Below are 23632 nucleotides of genomic sequence, written 5' to 3' on the forward strand. Positions count from 1 at the left end.
AAGTCACCCGTGCTGCCCGGTCCCACGTGGGGTACAACCACTTATTTAAATCCTACCTGCACGCCACACAGCAGATCCAAGACAGTAACAGCTCAGCCAGTCCTCAGCGTCCTACGTTGCTACTGATCCACATGGAAAATGCTCCCTGCAACAGGGACAGCTGCTCTCACGCACTACACATGTAACCTTGAATAATTAACTAATTTCAGACCTCTCAGAATTAGCTTCTAGACATACCAACAGCTGAGGCAAACGCGAGGCCACTCAGACCTGATGCTGGGGCTATGACTGTTACGCCCGCGAGAGCGGAGAGCTAACGAAATGAATTTGAGAGAATTATTTCAGGGACTTGTAGCACAACTTGCATATTAACTCATTTTACGCATGCTTTGATGAATTCAATTGAAGTCAATTAATTACATTTCCAAGTCAGATGAACACAAAGTCAAGACACTGCAGGTAGTGCATGTTATTCGATCACTGAATATTTAACAGAGATGATAGGATTTCAGTTTCCAGATTATTTAGCTGCTTCTTTGAGCTATCAAGTGATGATGTCTGGCTGAACACACCATTGTAGCTGGAACGAATATGAAATCTCTGAAGCAAAATGCAAGTTGATCTAATTTTCTCTTTCTCTCATTTTTTTTTTCTAACTAGCAAGCTTCAAACTGTTATTTTAGGTAGCTTTAAAGCCTGGATACTTAGAGCTACATTGATGTTACTTAGCTACAGAGAAGAAAACTTTATGAGCCAAAAAATCATCTGCAATCAGAGGAAAAACCACTTTGAATTTACTTCTTACAACAGGGAATGTGCGAATAATAGGGAAGCTGAAAGTCAGTAATTATGAGCTTCCTGAATGCAATAAAGAGACAGAACCTCAGGAAGCACCTTTAGGTATTACATTTCAGTCAGACGCATTTCCGGATCACAACAAAGTGCAATTAGAGAAAAATATTAAAATTTACCATTCTGTAATTTTGTATTAAAATATATCTTCGTGTGTATCTTCATATAATCAAGACATAAAAATAGAAATTGAGCTGGAAAATATATAGAAGGTATATATATATATATGTATATGGAGGGATCTGAAACTTAAAAAGAAGACTCTAGAAACACCAAAATTTAAAAGCAAAGGGGAAATGTAGCCAATAAAAAGCAAGAGAAGCATTATAAATGGTGCATATTTGTGCAGAAATAAGTACTGAAGAAAGTATTTCCTATTGACAGAGCACTGGCTACACTTATGACTCATTGATTTCAGTAAGATTCAAGATCATTTACAATCCTGAATGTTGAATATTCAATTGGAAAGAGTATTGTTACGAGATAAAATTGAATAATACCCTAAAAATTATCCAGGATACAATGACATATTGACAAAGGGTAAACTAGATAATCTAAAAGGCCTCCTTACGTCTGGCTGCTAAGACTTTGTTATTCTGCTATCAGGATGAATTTATTACCAACACCAAAAAATAGGAGCAGAACACTTTGGTGACTGGAGAGGAACTCTCACATGACCAAAATCCTAGGCAAATACATCAAATTAAAGAGCTCCTCAGTCAAAGATGATGTTGAAATTGTGGTTGCTCGATTCTTATGAACACGAATTTGTCAACTTTCATAAATCCTCTTTATCTCAAGTAAGCCAGAAATGACTGGAGATCGGGGAAGATTTCCCAGAGTGCTTTTGCTGGTCTGCCTTGCAAGAGAGCTATCACTAAGAGAGTGCCAACTACTTTGCTATGACATGTAAATGTGCTTGAAAGGATGAAGGTTTTTCCTTTTTCCTCTTGGTATAATGTGACCCTTCAAAATTTTCAGGTTACCTGGGGAAGCAAAAGGAGTTATACTTAGAAAATGGATTGGCAGTGAATATACAAAAAGTGTTTTCCACAGCTACATTTTGAAAATGGACATTTTGATCCCGTTTTCCCATAAATTGGAAACCCCGCGGGAATATACCAGCTACTGCACAAAATTCCCTCAAACAAAATTAAATGGGCAGTGCGAATAAGCCAGATGCTCTACATATGCAAACTTATCGTTGTTCTTTTGGAGAACCGACTTCACTGACTCCACCGATCAACGTTTGTGGCCGTCCTCCACGCCGATTTGCTGCTCGCGCAGCAAACCCAGCGCTCGCCTTCGACGTGCAACGCGGGCGCAGCGTGGGACCGTGCCGCGGGGTCCTTTCGCAAAACTGAAGGACTGCAGACAGCCCGCGCAGCTGTAAAGGGCGGGCAGCACTGCTGTAAACTCTTCAAAGAGGGGCCTTTATTTTCTCTTAAACCTAACACTGTTTGGTGTTTCATGTCGTGACAGAGCTATCTAAACACACGCTCTAGCGGCACGCAGTCATCTCAGTTTCCCAACAAAACGTCGTAGAACAGCTTGTGGAAACATATTGTTCCGCTGATTGCACTGGCGCCCACCCGAACATTTAGGAATTAACAGCTACCGTGGCAAAAGGATGCGCAGGGAGACACAGGGACTGTGGCACTCGGCACTGCAACGGCCAAGAGCCGGGCTGCCCAACGGGGCAGCCGCCCGCAACGTTTTAGACATCCCTTGTGTGCACCTCTGCGCCCTGGAGGCTTCATCACAGCCAAAAACCCAGGATGTCCTAAGGACACCAGGACTCTTAATGGGGTAGGCAGTGCTTCAAGACCAAGCGACTGTCATGAAGGCACCTGAAAAACACCCAGTGGCCTTGAGGGTATCAGCATTAGTTTGCTGCATGCAAAATGAAGAAAATCTATTTATGAAAAAGAAGTCAACGGCAAAGAAACAGTCCTACCACTGTGGGACTTTGAAAGGTATCCAAGCATTTATACTGGTTTCAGGAATGTTACACTTCATCAAAACTAAGCTGCTCAGGAGGAGGTAAATACAGGAAATGATTTTATTTGACATGTTCTTACTGAGTATATTGATATGCTACACAAAATAATATGGAAGGAAATTATCTGTGTCAGCAATAGTATAAATTCCTGTCCAATAGCCGCTCAGACTTTTGATAATGGGTTTTCAACACAGGAGCAATGAATAAATGTTCATCACTTAAATATATCAAGTGAGTGTATTACGAAACTCCTTACATTAAACCTAGCAACTATTTCAATACTAATCAGAGAGAAACAATAGGCTTTAAATTACATGCTTTGAGGCCTGAGAGTTTTCACAGGACAGAATCTGCAGCTTCTTTCCATCTTGAACACTTAGAAAAATACAGGGCATTTGGCAGTGGCTTGCATCCCTGCATAATGCAGTGTTTTGAGTATTTTCTGACATGACAAATTGTTTGGGTATTTTGCTGCCATATCCTTCTGTTGCTGTTGCCAAATCTGCCCTCAAGTTTTTTAGGAGGAGATGCTAGACAAAAATATTGTGTTTTGAGAAGAGAGAGCGGTCATTCTCTCAGGCCTATGACCTGTCTAAAGGAATGACAGCACCATGGCTTACCAGAAGGTTGTTACAGGAGTTGTCTGTCTTGGACAGAGCACTCCCTTGGGAGGGTTCCTTAACGTGGCCTTCACTGTAACTAAAATACAGATCCCTTCACGCGTTGTACTTCTTTGGGTCCCTTCTTGTAGACTGCATGGAAGGATGAGTTGAATCAACTGTCATAGTAATAACACTGTGTTTTACTAATTCATTTTTCATAGCTCATTCTTTGGAGTTGTAGAAAGATCAAGCCCTCCAGATTCAACCATGCTGGCTGTAAAATCCATTAAGCTTGAATTCCCTTGGGAAATCATTTAATTGTTAGAAAATACCTACGTTATAAAACAGTTTGAGGGCAGCAATAAGCAAGAAGTGCAAGAAACATCCCCATGGGAAGCACAACGAGGTGAGCTCACCTGTGGGCACTTGCTCCACTGTCCCCAGTCAGACACCGCACACTCGCTGGGGCAATACAAGCTACACTTCTGAATTTCCTCTGGGATTTCAGACTGGTTGCACAGGGCGCTGGGTACAGTCTCTCCTTCATGTTCCTCAGCAGTGTTTACACACCTAAACAGAAAATCGAATTTTTTACATGATGGTCACCAGCTTATCATAGAAGTGATGAAGATCAACAGGTCTGCCTGACTCCAAATAAGATACCACGCATAAAACATTAGTTCTATGCAATACTACTGGTCAAAACATGGAGTTAATTGCATTAATAATACAAATGATTACACATACGATATATGCTTTTGTTACTTACAGTCATTCAAGAATAACATTAAACAAACCCATCGAGCCTCATACCACACTTTTCATTTCAACTGGGCAGCAGCAGATTAGTAAATAGCAAATGATGATCAGCAGGAAGAAAGGTTTATGTTCCTCCTAGTAACGTCACAACATTTGGAAATAACTCAGCATTTCTCCATGCCTGAGAAATAAATACTTGCTAATAATGAATGTCACTCCAGTGTGAACATTTGCGGAAATACTAGCAAAGCAGCAGGCAGGGAGTTGCTGCTCAGGCTTTTTGTATACGTGGCATAAAGGTGGAAGAATGATAATTTAGACACCATGCCTTCTTCCTCAAACAAGTCTTGATCATAACACAAGGCTGCATCTCTGAGATGCTTCTCCTGCAAACCGCATCACACAAACACATTCTTCTTTTCTTCTGAAATACATTGGACTCAGCGACATCCTGCCACTTGGCCAGTCACTTCACCTTTACACAAACATACTTTAGCTCTTTTTAACTTGAAATAACTGTGCTTTTGTCGTCACGCACCTGACTTTTCTTGTTTGTATTCCTTCTCCACAGTGGAGGGAATTTTGTTCGCTGTTGATTTTGCACGGAGACCACGCTTCTACTACCCAAGCATACTGATTGCACTCGCTGTAACATGGGACTGCCTCATGCACCTGCCAGGGAAAAGAATCAAAACTATTCACTTGAACTACCCAGGTTAGCATCTCTGCAGAAGTGCCTCAAACAAACCAGGAAAGAGTAAGGGGAAAATAGCCTGGCTTATGTTCCTCATGTTCCTGTAATATCTTTAAGTTCATTTATGCATTATTGACTTGCCAGGGATTTTTAAGTGTATAATAAACATGGCATGCATGCAGCATCTCAGAAAACAGAATAAATAACAGCTCTTTTCTAAAGCCAGAACAAAATTCCATTACAATTTCATTTGCTCAGAGCACTCACACAATAATCTATCACGTATTATTCACGAGGACTGGGTATATTGAATCCTTTGATGTTCCAGAAGGTACAAACTTAAAATTAGTGGTCATTTACCTTTGCTTTTAACATATTCATTTAAGTCATTTATTGTAAGAGACTGAAATTTTATGCAGCCTACAAATTTCATTTTTATATACAGAACTTATAAATGCTATTTCCCTGGAAGTGAGTTATCTCTAACACATCTCCCAGGCAAACAGTACTGTATATCTACCTGAACTATAGTATCTACACAGAGAGAAAAATACAGCCCAGAGCTTGATAAGCATTTTTAAAAGGTGACAGCCGTTAGAAGCAGCACACTGAGAAACATTACATTAGCAGATTTTTATGTTTAAGCTAATGAATCCATCGATAGTTTTGTTACAGAAACAAATAAAAGTTATTTATTTTGAATCCAGTTTGCCTGCAGAAGCCAGCCTGAAGATACAGCATTCCCCGCCGCACAAGGCGCTGCTCTGGAAGGACGCGCAGTGCACCGGCGACAGCGCTACCACCTTCCCGGCCGCGGCAGCGGCTCTGCTTGGGGCGAGGGAGGGACCGCCGCGAAGAGCCAGCGCGGACCGCCGCGTGGCCAAGGGGACAAGCCACCACCACCAAAGCACACGATTCAAAACGGGAGCCAGCCGAGGAAGCAAAAGACCCCAGATCCTTACGGGGTGGCAGAACGCAACGGGGGCACCGGGACGTTACTTTTTCCATGAGGAGGTTGGGATTAAGCGCAAATCCTTCCTCAGGGCTTGTGCACAAACCCCATGAGAACCTGCAGAAGTTGTTAGGCCCACGGGGGCGAGGAGGAAGCCCGAGCAGTCACAGCCCGCGGTGCAGGGAGCTCCCCACCGCGCGAGGGACGTCCCTTCGCAGCGGGGAGCACGGTCTCTCCCGCGCTAGCTGCGCCTGCACCAAGGTCTTGGAAAGACCGCATTGCCCATCACGTGGTCACCATGAGCTAACGGTTTCTTCACACCGAGGCACCCCCAGCTTCACACCGTTGGGGGCATGAATCCAGAAGAAGCAGAGCAGTAATATCAGGAATTTAGCTGGTATTAGTTTTGGGGGTCAAAACACTGAGCAGTATTTACCTAGCAGGACACCACCCTGTGCCAGAAAGCAGACTGGATCTGGGGAGAGACACAGTGCCAACGAACTCTAATCTAGCAGAGAAAACATGAGGACAAAACAGAGACCACATCCGCAGGCAGTCACACGCACGCAAGCGAAGCGAAGCAAAACCTGCTCTGACATCCCCGCTGCCTTAGGCAAGGTGCAGAGGACATGCCGGCCCGCAGGACGGCCCACAGCGTCAGCAGCACGGTTTCCGTGCTGCTTCAATACCAGCCGCAAACCCTGCAGCTCCCGCTCAGCGTGCCCAGCACTCAGAGCGATATTACGCTACTGACTCGGCCACCATTTAGATTTTCGTCGCCATTCCCTGGTTACGCTAACAGTCAAAGAGCCAGAAAGATAATTATTAAGAATAAGCCCCATCACTCCACTCTCACCTCTGCCCAGTTTCAACACCAAGCAACGCCATCTCTGCTACTATTTTGAAGACACCAGAAAGGTGTCAATAGCTCCCACGTGTCACCCAGACAGGTATTCTCCTCTAGCGCAAATACAGCTAAGCTCTGCTTTAAATGGGAGTTGAAACAGATGTCGTATTCCCATCGGTGAAAGTAAGCGGATGTGCATTTCCCATCTGATTGGAAGCTGTGAATATAATTGGTGACTCTGTCTTTGCCTTAAAAAAATCTGGTGATGGGGCACGTGTTCCTCTCTCCTGCCACACGGTGTTTTCCTCCGATTTCTCTCTCCTGGCTAGCTATCATTTGTTTCCAATCAGTTCTTGTTCTTCTTTTTTTATACAGCCTTAAAGCCTTTCATTCATATCTTTTGCAAACAGCTGTGTGGCTTAGAAAGGTCAAACATATGATGTTCTTAGTTCTGCATTTTCAACAGATTTTGGCTAAGCCTTGCTGTTCTTCGGGCACCTCTAAGCAGGGGCAGCTGGGATGCTTCCCCCTTCCCAGGTCTGCAGCAGCACCCTGTCGGGACGCAGATACGTGCCGGAGCGTGTCGTGGTGTCCACGCTCCTCACCCAAACCAGGCAACCATGTGCCTCAGCTGGGAGAGGGCTGCGATGGGCCGCTGGCCCTGCCGGGCGATGCAGAGTGTGCCTGAGCCTCAGGTCAGACCTGCACCTTGCATCCTCCTGGCACGGCCCCTGCCACACGCTGCCTGCTTAATGCTCAACCCTCCCTAAACATCTTCAATGACAGCGTATTTACAAAATCCGTCAGATCGTGCCATCCTACACAAGCTAATGAAGACGACAGGTTGGACTGGGGGCCCCATTACAGCTCTTTGGTGCTGCCCAGGAGGCAGGAACGTGCTGCAAACTCATGTCGTCTGATCTCTGCGGAGCTGCAGACCTCCGTGCCTCCAGAGGCCAGCCTGGCCCCACTCCTCACAGGACTTAGTGCCTCATCTGTAATGCTTTCAAGAAATAAACACAATCAAACTACTTCTAGCATCTTAGAAAACCAACTCCTTTCCTTAATTTTTATATATATTCACATGCTGTTTCTTGGGCTAGATGATGTAAGATACCATAAATACGGCTGTTCCGAAAGGGTGACATCCTGCCTGGCTGAAGCCACTGACTTTCACAGGACCACTCTATCACTCCTAGTCTTTGTAGCTCACCTGCAAAGACCATAAATCTTCTGAAAATAACAATAACGAAAAAAGGACAAAGAATTAAATTTAGACTGGAACAAAACATGCTTTTTTAAACTGAAATGGAGATATTCTGAATTAGAACCACAATTAACATCTGAATCCTAAAATCAAGCTGATGGCTCCAGTCCTAAGTAATGGAAAGAAAGACAAATGTTATTTTTTGAGACAAACCTGCTATAGGCTTGTCCTAAGAAAAGAAGGCAGCTTCCATTCACTCCAATGCACACTCTGAGTCCTTGCTAAGGTATCTTCAAGTTAACAATTACTTAAACAAGATATGTATAATGTATTTTTTCCTTTAATAGTTGATATTTACATTTTAGTGAAAAGTCCAAGTATCTAACCACCAGAAAGCTTTCATTTGATGTATAGCATTCGGCAATTTATTTATTCACACATAGGTCAGGAGCAACACTAACCTTCCAGAAGACATATAACAACAACCGCGCTTGCTCATCTGACCTGACTCATTAGAAGCAATTCATAGCTATGCTCCAGGTAGTTGTTGGGGTTTTCTGATGAGCACCTGCACTTACACTAGAACTGTGGGTGTTCAACCCTCCTGAAAATCATAGTGACTTCATATTTCAGTAAACATGAAGATTTATTGTCCCTCAAGGTAAATATTGACTCTGGCCTTCCCTCAGTCGATATTTTAGCTTTCAGGTCAGTAAATCTTGGTGTTCACCTCAACTAAAGTCAATATCTGCTTATTATATTAGAACAACCAAACAGATCACTGTAGTCCTGAGACCCCGAGGACAAACTCTGTGCTATTCATTTCTAATAAAAATGGATTAAATTCATTTCTAACGTAAGTTCATTTCACATCACTGCCCTAACATGGAGGTTACATTAGACCGAGTATACTGAAACAATCAGAACTGAAGAAATAACAATCTACTTCTAAACTATGGAGACCACCATGAATAACTCTAAAGCACTGTATATGCCAAAAAGAGAGCTGATTTGCTCTGATTTGCAAAGATGCTTGTTGGAAAAGAAATTCATACTTAGACATTAAAACACTGCTACTAAGACTTATCAACAGTTCGTCCACTTTTAATGCTTTTGCACACCTACTTCCATCTATCTCGCATATTTAGATGTCATGGTGAGATCTCATGGTGCAAAAGTGGTCCTCTCCTCCTCTCACGTCCGTGACTTTTTGAAAGCTGAGCCATAGCCAGAACTTCCCTTGCAAGCAGCCCAACATGACGAGATCTAGAGCACATCATGAAATACGGCTGTGCACATGTCTGTCCATTGCAGGATGGGAGACAGTGAGGATCTGGTTACATCATGATTACCTGCAGCTTTGACTTCTATGCTGATGCCACCCAATTAGTCCAAATCTCTTTTTTGGTTGTTAGGTGCTGTTCTACCCTTCTATTAAATGAGCAGTTCTTGTAATGCTCTACCTAATATTGCATTTGCATTCCACTTAATCCAACACATGTACTTTCTGATAATAAGTTTCTTTTATTGAATTCTTTAAAACAGAATTCAAAATGGAGTACTTGCTTTGGTAATTACCTGAGCACATGTTTAATTGATTTGGTAGAGCTAAGCATGCATTTAAAAGCTTTATAAAATTTACTATGTATCTGAAGGACAAGTACTTCTCTATGAATAGAAACTGCATCACAGAAAAAACCTCATTAAAATTTCAACATTAAATAATGCTCTTTAAAATAAAATTGATTTTATTTCATTGTAGTTTATGTATTGATCACAATTGCTACAAACATGCTAACTGCTCATCAGTATCAAAACTGATTTTGATTGAACAATTAATTTTCAGGTAATTTGGGTTTTGCAAGCAGTTGTTTCAGAGATGAATACTTTTTTTTTTTTTTTTTTTTTTTTTTTTTTTTTTTTAAAGTATTTGGACCCTAGTCACCAAAGTTAAAAGATACTGTTTTAGAATGATTTCTGGCAGAACATTTTGAATAGATCAGCATGTGATAAGATTTGTGAAAAAAATGGAATTCCTGGATTTTTTCATGCCTCTAGCAGACAATATAATTGCACAAATCTTAGTGAAACAAACTCAGCACTTCTAGTTTTCATTTATACCTGAATCAAAAGGGGGTTGCTATTTTTGACCTCCTTCGCGGTAAGGAAAATAGAAAATCAATTAGAACTTTGATAAGGTTATGAAAGCCTTCACTGGTTTTGAACCAAGTTCAGAGAAAACCCAGAATTGGCTAAAACTTCCCAGCTGAGAAAAAGATGGAATCAATTTTATTCTAATGTCTAAGCACAAAGTATGAATTGAGAGGCAGGGCAACAACTGTTCCCACGATAACACAGAAGGAGACAAATACACATTCCCAGTCTCTGCCCGCTGGGCAGTGCTCAAGCCCAGAAACACAGGAACAGACACTTCCAAATCACTCTAAGTGACTAGCCCTGGTGACAGGTTTCAAAATCATTGCCAGAAAGAAAAGCTCTTCTGTGAGTAGGAAGGGTAAAAACAATTACGAACCCTCTGAAGTTCTTCCCAGCTCTTGGTTATCTATTTACAACCCAACCCTCAAAACAGCTCAACTTTAATTGTAATTTACACATGAGAAAAGCAAGGATGAAGGATTAAGGGGTTTAGTACAGGCTGGGGAGGGAGCCCTCAGGGAGCAGGGGCTGAATCTGGAAATACCCCCCCATCTTGCACTAATGCAACAGCGCAGGGTAAAATCAGATACTGGAGAGTTTATCTAAAGGCACTCCAGGATGATGCCATTAGAAAAGGAAGCAGATCTAAAGCTACAGTGTGCAATTTTGGCTTCACAATAAGAAAACAGAAAAGAGGAGAAATTAGGAATGCAATGGGACATCCGTGATACAAAGACACCTGGATGTTCAACGTCGGCTCACCACATTCTTTAGATGCTTTTACCAGATCTAGTCTTTTTGTTGGACTTTAAAAGTCTCCCAGTAAATCTCTTATTTTCTTCTAATGGATAATTAAATATACCAAGACAGATACCTGTGTTTTTTCAAATTCATAAGTGCAATAAATGGAAAATGTCTTGTTTAAGAAGTTAATTGAAGTGAGCTCTGTAGAACCACAGCCATTACAGTTACCACTTACAGAACTACCATGTCACTCGGTAGGGTTTATTAATTCACATTTACTAAGTGCCTTTATTTTCTGTAAATTTGGTGCCGGCATTAAAAATACTGAGTTGTAATAAGGTAAAGTGCAAGCATCCTCTACTGGAGATTAAAGAAAGAAGTCAGTGTAATTACACGTGAAAGAACATGGGAGAAAATATTCTCTACTGTTCATTTCAATAAAATCCACCTCTCTAACTAGCAGCAGAAGTTAGAGGCCAGAAAGCACGTTGGCAGCCACGGACGACGCCTCTGATGCCACGTGAACTTACTGTTGGATATAGGCAGGTCTGAAAAAGTGGGTTTGGTATTTATTACATGATTAATAAGGCAGCAAATGAGAAGATTGGTAAACAAAAAACTGCACCCAAAGGTTTATTGCAATGACATTTCTCACCCTTTGAGTAGTCAAACACAGATATCTCCATGATACCAGCTATTTTCAACTGAAATATTTAAGCAGGACAATTTTGTCTTAGAATTATACTAGGAAACGGAAATTTTAAAGTATGAATCAGGGGTATGCTAATAAAATTACAAATCGCCAGTTCCTAAGGCTTGGCTCTTTGTTCTACTTTTCCAATCTAGAACACAGAAAGTCCAAAACTTGAATCTATAAATCTTGAATCTAGAGCACAGATAGGTCCAAATACCCATTTAGTATGTTGTCAAATACACAAGTCTAAACGAAGGCAGCAAGTCATTACAGAGAGCTCTGGTGAACTTTTTTGCTGATTCCAGAAGCTCTACATACTGTAGCTGTTGCTTCCTCCCTGACACAGAGCACGACAAGCATAGCAAATTTAAGCTGATATAAATAAATCAATGTCCTGTTTTTGAAACAGCACATTTTGCTAAAGCTGAAGGATAGTTTCAGGAGTAACGAATGTGGCACCGCTCTAGATGAATTTGTTATGCAGTAATAATGTTGGATCTAGTTTTAAGGAGAGGAGCGGAGAAAGCTGACTAATGAACAACACCGAAGCCCCTTTTTACTAAATGAGAACAATAAGATGAAGACAGATTGCAACACCAACCTGAGCCTTCGTAGATGTCCATGTTAGCAGGGCATGACAAGCAGAAAGGAAAGAAAATTATATATTCATTAGTTGAGCTGCTGTATGATAATATTGATAAAAAAGCAGAAACTCTGCTTAAAATAAAATTGCCACAATGTAAGGTTGTATTTAATTCTTGGATTTCCCCATCTTTCAGAAAAAAAAAATCCCTCTAAGCAGAAATCACACATGTATTCATGAGTGAACAAACAGCAGGACTATGCTGAAGAATGAAGCAGAGTTCATTCAGCTTTCCTCTAGATTTCATGAGAGTGTCTCAAGATCAAAGCCTTAGGGGAAAAAAAAGACCTATGAAGCTTAACTTGAAATCTGGTAAGAAACCCCACAATTACAGAATATCAACCACAACAGATATTAAAGGCTTTTAGACATTTAAATCTTAATTGGGTGGCACTATCTTCTGTGAAGTCTGTAGATTAAATGCAGCATATATGTCAGGCAGAACAGAGCCAGCTGTGCTTTATCAGGTGGAACCCCATCTCCATGAATACTAATCAATAACACAAAATAGATTCCATTAAGAAAAAATAATTAAATGATAAAAATTCAGTAACATGGGCATATAGCACATGCACATCCTACAGAAAAGCGGTGGAGGCAGTATGCACCAGCAATCTCCCGGGGTTCATCCACGGTGCAGTAGCAGCACTAGTTAAGTCAGTATCAAATTGTCCTACAGCCCGGAGGAAGTCTCCCCGAAACAGCATGCCAAAGTGAGCAACAACACAAAATCACCTTCTGTTAGCGCAGCCTGGGCAGCACGGCATCCCCGCTCTGCTCACCTACGCGATGCTCAAAATGAAACCCGTGCGCAGATACGCCCTGGAGGCCCCGGGCTGGCTGAGACCCCGGGAACCCCGAGTGACCCACCGGCATCCCTCGGAGACCTGGCCACCACGCTGTCCCGCCACGCAGCAAACTTGTTCTCCTAAATCAAATAATAGCTTTGGGGGAGGTCAAAACTCTGTCTCGATGGGATATGAGCGAGTGATTGCTAGATCCAAAAGCCAAGGCATCTGCCGCAGGAAATGAAACAAATGCCGGTACTGAACACCACAGTCCCAAAGACAACATCTACACAACAGGCAATCTAGAGAAAAGACAACCAGAGCTTACCGCTAGGATAAAAATGATGCCTCAGAGACAAAGTTTCAGCCCTGGTCTCTTTTAATAAACCTTCTCAAGGTCTAATATTTTGCCAGGTCATGTCTTTAATGAGAATTAATTACAGCGTTGCAGAGCAGTCATACTTCCGTCCTTACATAGCGTGATCTTTGACTGACGCAATTTTTCCATATGAGATTTAAAACTGGTTCTCTGAAAGGAACAAATTGATTGATAGCACTAAAGTCGAGAAACAGAAGAGCCTGGGAAGTGGCAGACAGTTGGAAGTTAGACACTCTCAGAAAATACACGTCCATGCGACTGTGCCAAAGGCTTGAAGCCAGGAGAGCTGCAAACTGCTCCTGGAGCTTCCTGCATTCACAGCAAGCAACAGTCCCGTTTTAGGTTGCAAAAGCAGGAACAGAAACGGAAGCCAACTTGCAGCCTTAATTGTGTCATTAGTACGAGACTGTCATTCTCCCTGCAATGCACTTAGCGGCAGGTCTGATTCCTCCTCATCAGCCACGAGAGAGAGACACGAGAGAGACAGGAAGCTGCAACCTTGTTCACATCGAGAGCGGGAAAGACACCAATCAAGGTGCGATAGCGCGTACAGTGCTGGAGCTAGAAACGATCAGCCACAGCCTGATTATTAACTGGAGTTGCAAAATCTCTCCTAGATGAGCAGGTTACTCCAGAAGCCAGCATATTTGACAGCCCGTTGCATGGCGTATTTATGATAACTGTCTCACTGCCAAGACAGGCAGATGTTTGTGCTGCATTGAGACACAGCACTGACTTGAGCAATTTCCTTCGTAGAGTTACAGGCATCGCAGACCTCCTAGCACTGCCGGTGAGGGGCTGCTCCCCTGACAAGCTAACTGAAGTCAGGTTTCAGAACAGACAGATTCAGACCGAACAGATTTGCAGGTAGCTGTAATCTCACTGCTGCAGAGAGAGAAATTCTGAAGTTTTTCTTGATTGTTCCTGTAGGTAGATTCAGACAGTGAAGATTTAAACCTAAAAGCTATTTTTCTTTACCAAAAGCGTATGTTCTGGAAAAGCAACATGCTGCGGAGAGAAGCTCTGCTTCTTTCCGAGCCTGCTCCCTAGCAAGCACACTTGTAATTAATAAACGCAGAGCTCCCTTGCGCCGAAGGTTAAGTTTACCGGGAATCAATGGAAAGGCTTCTACTGACTTCTAGTGTTCTGGATCACCCTCTAGCAAGGAATAAGGGAATATTTAGAAGTATATCTAAATGTTTAAAAAGAAAAAATAAATATTGTTCTTGTCAAATTTCTGCTGCGGTAGCTGTTTATTTAAAATGTACACCAATGGTGTACATAAATATTGCCACTATTGAGAAGCTATAAAAATAACAAATAGGTATTTTTGGATTAAATCTGATCAGGAATGGCAACCCAACTCCAAATGAACACAGGACCATGCTCTGGAAACATCAGTCACTAAAATGGATTTCTGTTTAGCTTGTGCCTTGGTTTTAAGGAGTTTTTGGGTTTCTGAACGTTGGGACTCCACTAGAATACAAAACTCCTTATTTGTTGGTGTACCTGTGGGTGATGTACCCAGTAACGATATACCCACCAGCCTGCCAAAGCCCTGCTCTCTAATGCTGGGGATTTCAGGAAGGCTGTGGCAGGGCAGCAGTGGTGCAGCAGTTCTCACACCTCTGCCGTTCCCCGAAGCGTTATCCTTACACATTGGTGCTTCTGGAAATAACGTAGCAAAAAGGTAATCTCCCAAAACAGTACGTAAAAGGAGAAAGTAGCAAGCAAACGCGTATCAAAATTATACAACACAACTGTGCTTGGCAATGTGTCTTCCATACAAACCACACCACCTAAACCTTTCAGGGGCCTGAACAATGCAACGGAGCAAATAGGATGTGGTATAAATACGAGGAAACAGTAGTTTAAGGACAGTGCAAACTGTCTCAAGGAAAGCATTCGCTCAGAAAACCAGTAGCAGAGGGAGAGGAAAAACTTAAAAGGCAGAGACCAGAAACAGAAGCTTAATGGGAGGTCTGAAAGGAATCAAAGACTCGAAGAAATAAAGAAAAGGGAAATACAGTTGCTTGCCACAGGAACTACACGAGAAGGCTTTACACTAAAAATAGTTGACTCTCAAAACACAGAACAGTAGGAAATGAAAGACTGTCAAAGCAGCAGAGGGAAAGAAAGGCAAGGCAAAATCTGTATGATGAGCACTGGCTTGCAAAGTTTGGCCAACAAGGAGGGCAAATTTGGATAGTAGCTTGAAATAACTTCTGGGTAAATGGAGTTATTTAAAAATGATGGCGACATCATCGTGTGGGAAGACACCACACGCTTCAAATGACACAACGTAAGAGAGGTGGAACTTATGGAGAACATACCCAGAGGACAGGGGGAAAAGGATCCAGTGAACTGCAAAGCAGCCGGATCAAATTTGATTATTTGAAAAATATTTTAATACAGAAATTATCTATAAGCATCTGGAAAATAATAAGGAGATGAGTAACAGGCAATATGAATTTTGCAAGAAAAAACTGTGTGAAATCATTCCGATATTCTTCTGTAATAGGATAATAGAGATGCTGTGGTTAGGGATGAACTGGTAGGTATTATGTTGACTAGGAATTTTTTTGACAATAACTCTCAGGCTAAGAAAATATGGTGTGGATGAATTTAATACGTGCTAAGTACAAAACATACAGAAAACTCATACTCAGAAAGCAGTTGATAGTGTAAAAGAGACAGGAAACGTCATGTATGGCTCTACAGAGCTTTAAATTCTGTATCCAACCATATTACATATTTTCATTAATATTGGGCTGACTGATTGAAAATAGTTCTCACTGAATTTGCAGCTGCTACCAAGGTAGGAGGGACAGTGAGGCAACTGCAGAACATGAAGAGAATTCAATATGATCTTTATAAACTGGAGAAACTGAAAAATATGGGTTGAAAAATATGGGTTGAAATTTAATACAGAGAACAGAACTACACTTAAGCAAGACTGATAGTGCAAACACAGGGTAGGAGATAACTGACTTCTCAGCAGTTTCAGTATCCAGCATATAGAAATTGTAAAGAATCATAAAGCAGACAAGATTCAAAAATATCGTGATGTTGTAAAAAGTTTCAGTGTTTTACAGTGTGTAAAACACTGAAGTACTTGTTAGCTATGGGTACCGCATTCAGATACATGCACTGAGCTTCAGAAAAATATTGAAGGCCTTGAACCAGCCGACAGTCAACGGACGACAGGAAGATTAGGCAGGTGGGAAGCAAATTGCCTCAGTGAGTTGTGGAATTTCCACTGTTGCTTTTTCAGAAGGGAAAACGCCAGCTGTTCAGGAGCAACCGATGCAATGGGCAAAAACCAGACCATGGCCTGAGGCGCCCCTATCCTGGCTTCCGATCCTATGACACCAGCAATTTATTGCAGCCCCAAGCAAAATCATGAAAAAGCTGGTGAGTGATGCAATCAGCAAACATTTGAAACATCAGTCTAATTACTAACAATCTATACGATGGCAGGTCAGTCGAAGAAGCATGGTATCACAGTCAGATAAAATAGCAATGTTGAGTCAAAAAAAAAAAAAAACAAAAAAAAAAAAAAAACAAAAGGCAACTCTGTCATATCACTCCAGACGCAGAGTAGCAGAAAAATACCTGAGCTAGCTTTAAAAGGATCTTCCAGGGCCTTGAAACAATCTCTCTGCAGCCTTCCTGAGCTTTGCACTAGCTAATTTACTCCTTCCTTGAGTAAACCACAGGCCGCAGGACCATACTGTGAAATCAGTGCCCCTCTTCTACCTCACACAGAAGCAGAGCAGTGGAATTAACATTATATTAAATATTAATAGCGCTATTATAACTCTGCCTACAGTTCTTGTTCCTGATTTAAAAATAACAGTAATAATGACAGAGTGGTTAAAAGAAACCCAGAAAAATAATTCAAGGCCTGAAAAGCTGGCTTTACAACAACAAGCTAAAAAGGTCTCACCTTTGGGTTCAGACAAGAGTTGGTAAAGTCACTCAGTCATTTTGGGAAGAGAAGATTTCTCTTAGAAGATATCTCTTTAAGCTAGCAGATGGAAATATATATTCCCAAGGTTGGAAGCTGCAGTTAGACAAATTCTTATTAGACGTATCTAAAAAGGGGTATATTTTAATCATGAAAGAAACTATTGACTGGGTAAATCATCCAGTAACTATTTACTGGATAAGCTCATCCAGTGTAATTCATCCTTCAGCTGAAGTGTAAGCCACGGTGGGGAGCCTTTCCACAGATCTGCTCCAACTCAACAGGTAGCTAGGGATTTGGCTACAGAGTCAGTAGTTTACACTATAAAAGAGGTCAAAGCAGATTATGGTCACAGTCTACTTCTGGTCTTAGAATCCATGAATCCCTAATTCCACAGAAGACTCCTGAATCAGGAATTAATCATTAAGGGAGCACCACATTTATTAACTCATACTACCTATCTAGAATATAAACTGTACACTAAAGTTAAGGAGAGGAACTCTGTCTGTGTGGATTTTACATGCATTTTAAGATGCTGACATACCACTTCTACATTATAGATCAGCACTGCACTGGAGTTCTGCCAGTCCGTATATCACTCCATAAACCCCGAGTCCACAACGAAGATGGTACTTTCTCTACTGCGTTATCTCCAACTACTAAATTGTGACCAAGACAGGAGTTGGAATTGAGCAGAGATAATAAACTTTCTAGCTGGATCATGATTTTGCCAGTAGCATGCAGGCTGGAGAAAGGAAAGCAATGATAAAAATAAAATAAAGGCTCCCTCAGCTGCATCTGTTCACCAATGACTACTTCCATCTCTTTGCTGTAACTCTGGAGTGGGTAAAATGGACAGCATACTTGGAAAATGTACATCGGACCCGCCTGTCCTTGGATAAAGGTTTCCAGGTCTTTGTCTTGCCTCTGACCAAGCCACATGCTCCTGCTATCCTTCATCACTACCATCACCTCCTCATCCAGCCAGGCATCACCGTCCATCCTGAGGGTCAAACAACTGGCATAGGTATATAATATGTGTACACGTGGAAATTACTAAGAATAAATATGGGCTGATTGATAAGAAAGACAGAAGAGAGGAAAACAGAGAACTGTAAGCGGGTGTGAGAAAAGAAGGACAAGTATGCACTGTGCAGAAATACATTTCAACGAAAACCAGAGAAAGGAGACAGGCGCTAACAAGGAATACCGTCAGTGACATGGAAAGTGGTAAAAGAAAAGCAAACAAAGCAAAACCTTAGCCGAAGAGGCTTGCTGTGCCTTACAAACACTTGACAAGGCAAGACACAAAGCACAATACGGATGAGGCCGGCGGAGGCAAGGGAGAGCCGGTGCCGAAGGCGCTCGGCAAGAGAAAACGTGGGCTGGCCTCCACCCCAGCCTTCCCTTCGCGCCCTGCAGAAGTCTGGGGGGAGCTTCCCGTTGGCACAGGACAGCTCCTACCGCGATGAGGACGTGAGATAGATCACAGTACCACGGAAATAAGAAGTATTCGAAAGGCGAATGTTTTCATGCTTACCACCTTTCAGCTTAATGCTGACTTTCCTGCTGCCTTTGGCTCTAAGTGAGCCACAGGCGACGCTCCCACAGTTACCTTGAGCTTATTACAGGCTCATTTTTGGAAATCCAGCTGCTTTCAACCAGCTGCGCAGGCGCTAGAGTCGTGCTTCATCAGCTTTAGGTGGAAACCTCTCGCAGTGGAGCCATACAGCCGCGTGTATCTCCATCGCTGCTTTTGGCCCAACCGAAGCAGCAGACTGGTGTGCAAACACATCAGCTGCTCCAACACATGCCGAAGGGGCCACAATCCGCGGCACTTCACTGCCTGTTCACTTAGGCTGATAAATAACTAGGAGATGAAGACTCAACAGCAAGTTAAATAATTGCTCGCTCCAAGTTTCATTTAAAAATGCTTAAGTGTGGCACTAAATCCCTTCCAGTGTTTATCATATAGGCATCAGCTAGTTTGCAAATAACATTTTTAATGTCCAGATGTTGGCATAGCTGGGCTGTGGAGAAGGACTGACTTATACCACATTTTTTTAAGGTGAGTAAGGAGAAATATCTGTTTTAGATCACTGAAAAATCCATTGCATTTGATAGGAGTAATAATTGTATAATTTTTTTTTAATTGGAATTTTTCCGCCCACAGCATCCACGAGACATGCACACCACTTCCGGGGCCTCCTGAGAATGAGGATGTGGATCCAGAAGGTAAATTCCCCTCTCTTTGGGGAAGAATTCCAGGAGACTTAAAGAAAAGCAGGTTGGAAAGACGATCGCCGTGGCATCCGTAATGGGAACTGTGGAACAGGGAAAACAAACCGGGAGCGCACGCGAGCAGCTTATCCGGGCTGCGCGCAGTCCCGTACGCAGTCAGACGTATCTACAGCACGTAACAAGCAGCATTTTTAACAGTTCTAATGGTAAGAACGCACATTTTTGCGGGGAATTAGCGCCCTCGGACCAAACGCTCACACGAGGGTGTCCTCCTCGCCCCTCCCAGAGTGGGCGGACAGCTACGTGCTCGGCCTCTTCGCTTGACCCGTTCTCTCAGTCCACTGCAGCTCCTCAAAGCTGAGAGAGGAACTGGCAATATAAAATGTTTACATTTTCCCACAATCTCTAACCATGTATCTCAGTATTAGCTAACCGGTTTTTCTTCTTCTCTCAGATAAACCTAAGAAGATTAGACCAGTCGGCTTCCCCCAGAACCTTGCAGATTATCACCCGTGACGTCACGGCCACCTTGTACGCGTCCCTTATCTCCCTCCAACATTTCCCGGTTTTGAATGTTCCCGATTACACGATAGAGTCTGAAAAATAGCCGGGGTCTCCTGACGTTTTCTGCTCTTTCACAATAGCACACCCCTTTTCTTCTCCCACACGTTCTTCGATACACTACATGAAAACACGTATTGCAACCGGGTTTGATATCTACGGGCTGGTTCCCCAGCAGCACGAGACCTGACAGCAGGAGATTCGCGGCGGTGGAACTCAGCAGCCTGGAGACAGGGGCTCTGCCGAGGCTTCCTGCAAGGCCGAAGAAAGGCAGCGACCAGCCGGCACCATCTGACCTAACTCTCCATAGACTGCAATACATTTCTCTGCACAGGTAAGATTATTAAATATGTACCTCAAGAACAATTTTAAGCTAAAATGCTAGTGCCCCGAGGCACTTCTGGAACTTTAATCACACTTCCAGAAGCAACTAGATAGCAGGAATCTGAGTGTCGGTAGGACCTAACCCCTGCAGACATCTTTGTGCCTTGAACACTGCTACCCTTACCACACTATCACATTTTTGGGGGGCATCAGGAAGGTCAGCTTGCTGCTAGATATTTTATTAGTGGTAGAATCTTTATTCAAAGCTTGTAGGTGTACAGCACAAAAGTCCTTACAGGAGAAATATGTCAAATAGCTGGCCTTCAGGTCAGTGGGAGGTAACTTCTGAAGGCTGGTGCGATAACAGGAGGCAGAGAAATTACAGCTGCCTCAGGCCAACGAAACCCAATGATGCAGACTGCTGAGGTCAGCCCGGGGAGGTCCCAACCATCTTCACAGGGGCAGCAGAGCTGTCAGATAGTGATCCACATCAGCAGGCAAGGACCCAGAGAGCCGAATCGCCAATTCAGCCCAGGATCTCTGGGGATCAAGGGACTTCTTGAATTATTTATTTGGTTCAACAGGTGAGCTTTGGTCTTTAAATTGCTTGATTCCACTCAGCCATCTCCCATTATATATATATATATATATCTTTTATAATTGTGCCATCTTTTATCCCTCTTTGCTAGTGAAACTGAATTTTCTCTCTTCTATCTGATTTCAATGGCCAAATGTTGGATTTTGGATGACTGTTCTTTCTTAGAGAAATATATAGTTTTCCATTTTTCCTAACAGGAAAATCTAATAAATATACAGTTTAGAATCACAAATATTAAAGTAATAAATTCTTGGGCAATATCTATCTAACTATCCAATTAGTTTAAGACAGTATTTAAGTCAGTATAATAAAGTCTTATTTTCAAATAGTTACTTATAAGGCTTTCATCAGGTTTCTTGTGATATTATTTCACTGTGCGTAGATATTTTTCCTGAATATTCAGCCTAAAATACCTCTGAAACCAGAGCTGAAAAACCTCTTGGCTTATCTGATATTTTAAATGTCAGTACAATTTCCAAAAAGAACAAGAATAACACAGATGGAACGAATCATTCCAAATTACACTTCAGTGTTCATTACAAATGAGCTTGAAGATACCCTTTGAGGACAAAAATCTTTAGGCCCGAGTTTCAAGAAGCGCAGTTTTGAGTTTGGGTAGCTGCTCATGATTGCTCGAGCTCCTGTTAAGAAGTTTAAGAAATGCCCATCTATAAGTGACTCGATGCTGCTCTCTCAGGTTCAACAGTTTGCATTTAGCTCCTAGTCACGGTGTTGAAGGCGGTTTGCAGAAACCCCTTCCTGGCCTGCGTTGCAAATAGCAGTGTATATACAGTTAGCCGCTATATCCCCCAGGAGAGCTGAGCTAACAGCTGAAGGATGGTGGATCTATAAACCCCTCACCCATGACAGCAAGAACTGCCCAAGTACACGCATAGAGAAACACGGGAACACTTGCTGAGAGAAGATATTTCGTAAGCTCCTGTCTCCTAATGGAGTCAATCCTGCGTACAGCTGAGATGCTCCATACACGCGAGTGACCCAGGTTCAAAACGCAAACGTTGTGAACGACCAAAGGTGTCAGGTGACTAGACAGTCACGTTCGGTACACCACGAAAATGCTGCGAGTGATGTAACTTCGGAGAGGGAAGGAAAGGGATCAATGCTGACACGGCCTTTCCTCTTGATTTTCACCATGGGAACCAAAGCCATGGAGCAGCTAGTAATTACCAGCTAGGCTGCGACATTTTTTGTTTGCAACTGATAATTTATCATCTTGAGTGGACTTCTGCCTATAAAGTCTGCAAAGAAACACCTAGACTAAGCTCTGCTAATTGGTCAGAGGTAAGTACTGCTGTCTGAAATGCACTCAAGTAGGCCTCTCCTTACCCAATCTATCAGAACGTCAGCTAGGAATTTAGCCCTTAAAGATTTAAAAAAAAAAAGTGAAAGGCATTTATGAGTTTGACAAGATTTTACTGCAAAAGTTAAGGGAAGAGATGATGGTGCAGGGGAGACGCACAAGAGAACAACTGATTGCTGCAAATTCTGTGCAATTATATCGGGGTCAGCTACCGGTGAGCCACTTGGCTAAGATTTAGCACTGAACTAATGTAAGGCACTGATTTTCCAGACATAATTCTGACATATTTTAGCACAGAAGAGAATGGTAGAACTATATTTGGATGCCCCTATGAGGAGTCTTCCCAGAATACAATTTCCTGCAGATTTGCTAAGAAGAATGAATTCAGACATATTCAAATGAAGTAAGTGTTCACTTGCAAAGTTTTGTAAGTTAACTATACTGAGAGCTGCCTTTGGGTGTGCAGACTTCTCTGCCACAAAAATCTCTCTCTCAGAAATACAGCAGACCCATTAACACGAAAATACAAGAAAATACAGGTAAGACATTTGGCCAGCAAATGCAGCACCATACCTGTTCAAAAAAGCATAATTTAAATGGCTTTAAAAATATATTTTTGGCCACAGACATGGCAAAAACTTTTAATCTAGTGATCCACTGATCTCTTTGTGAATGGCAATTTAAGTAGAGTCCTCTCTCAGATTATATTTAATCTTTACTCCTGTCAGAGTTATTTACCTACTGTCACTTCAGCACCTTGAATTTTCAGATGATCCAACCTCATAATGGAAATTATGGTACATACGTTCACTTTGAGGTATTCAGATACATAGGATTTTCCACCACAGCAAATGGAGAACGCTATCTGCTCTCAGCATTCCTCTTTTCCAGTCTGTTGCCATCACACAGAAGGCGTACAACCACTCTCAACAGCACACAGCTACGCAGTCGAGGCACAAAGGCGAGTCACAAAACACAGTGCTCACTGGGACACCTAGAAACAGCAGGTGGCCGTCTGAAAGCCTTCTTCTAGCCATAGCTTTTACACGAATGTTTCTCAAATATTCACAGAGAATACTCTGCAACTCTCTCCCGGACTTTAGCAGTATCTGGTCACTCTGGTTTTAAGCAGCTGAGACACTGACGGAGGATTCATCTTTATGGGAACGTTCACTCTTTCAAAAGAGTAATAAACGTATATAAAAGGTTCATGTATTAATGCAAGAAATTGCATTGCTGAGATCAAGCCACCTTTGCTTGAGCGGCAAGAGGAGGAGTATGCAGTCAAACCTCTTTG

General features: G+C 42.3%; 1 protein-coding gene across 1 annotated transcript in view; it reads right to left on the minus strand.

Annotated features, from left to right (window-relative positions):
- The window catches only part of THSD7B (thrombospondin type 1 domain containing 7B), a 257577-nt gene that overhangs the window by 28350 nt on the left and 205595 nt on the right, over positions 1-23632 (minus strand). The window contains 3 exon segments of the mRNA XM_062578475.1: positions 3873-4026; positions 4754-4887; positions 12112-12117. Coding sequence (XP_062434459.1) covers positions 3873-4026; positions 4754-4887; positions 12112-12117 — 294 coding nt within the window.

This window comes from Rhea pennata, chromosome 6 (assembly GCF_028389875.1).
Source record: "Rhea pennata isolate bPtePen1 chromosome 6, bPtePen1.pri, whole genome shotgun sequence".
Taxonomy (NCBI): Eukaryota; Metazoa; Chordata; class Aves; order Rheiformes; family Rheidae; genus Rhea; species Rhea pennata.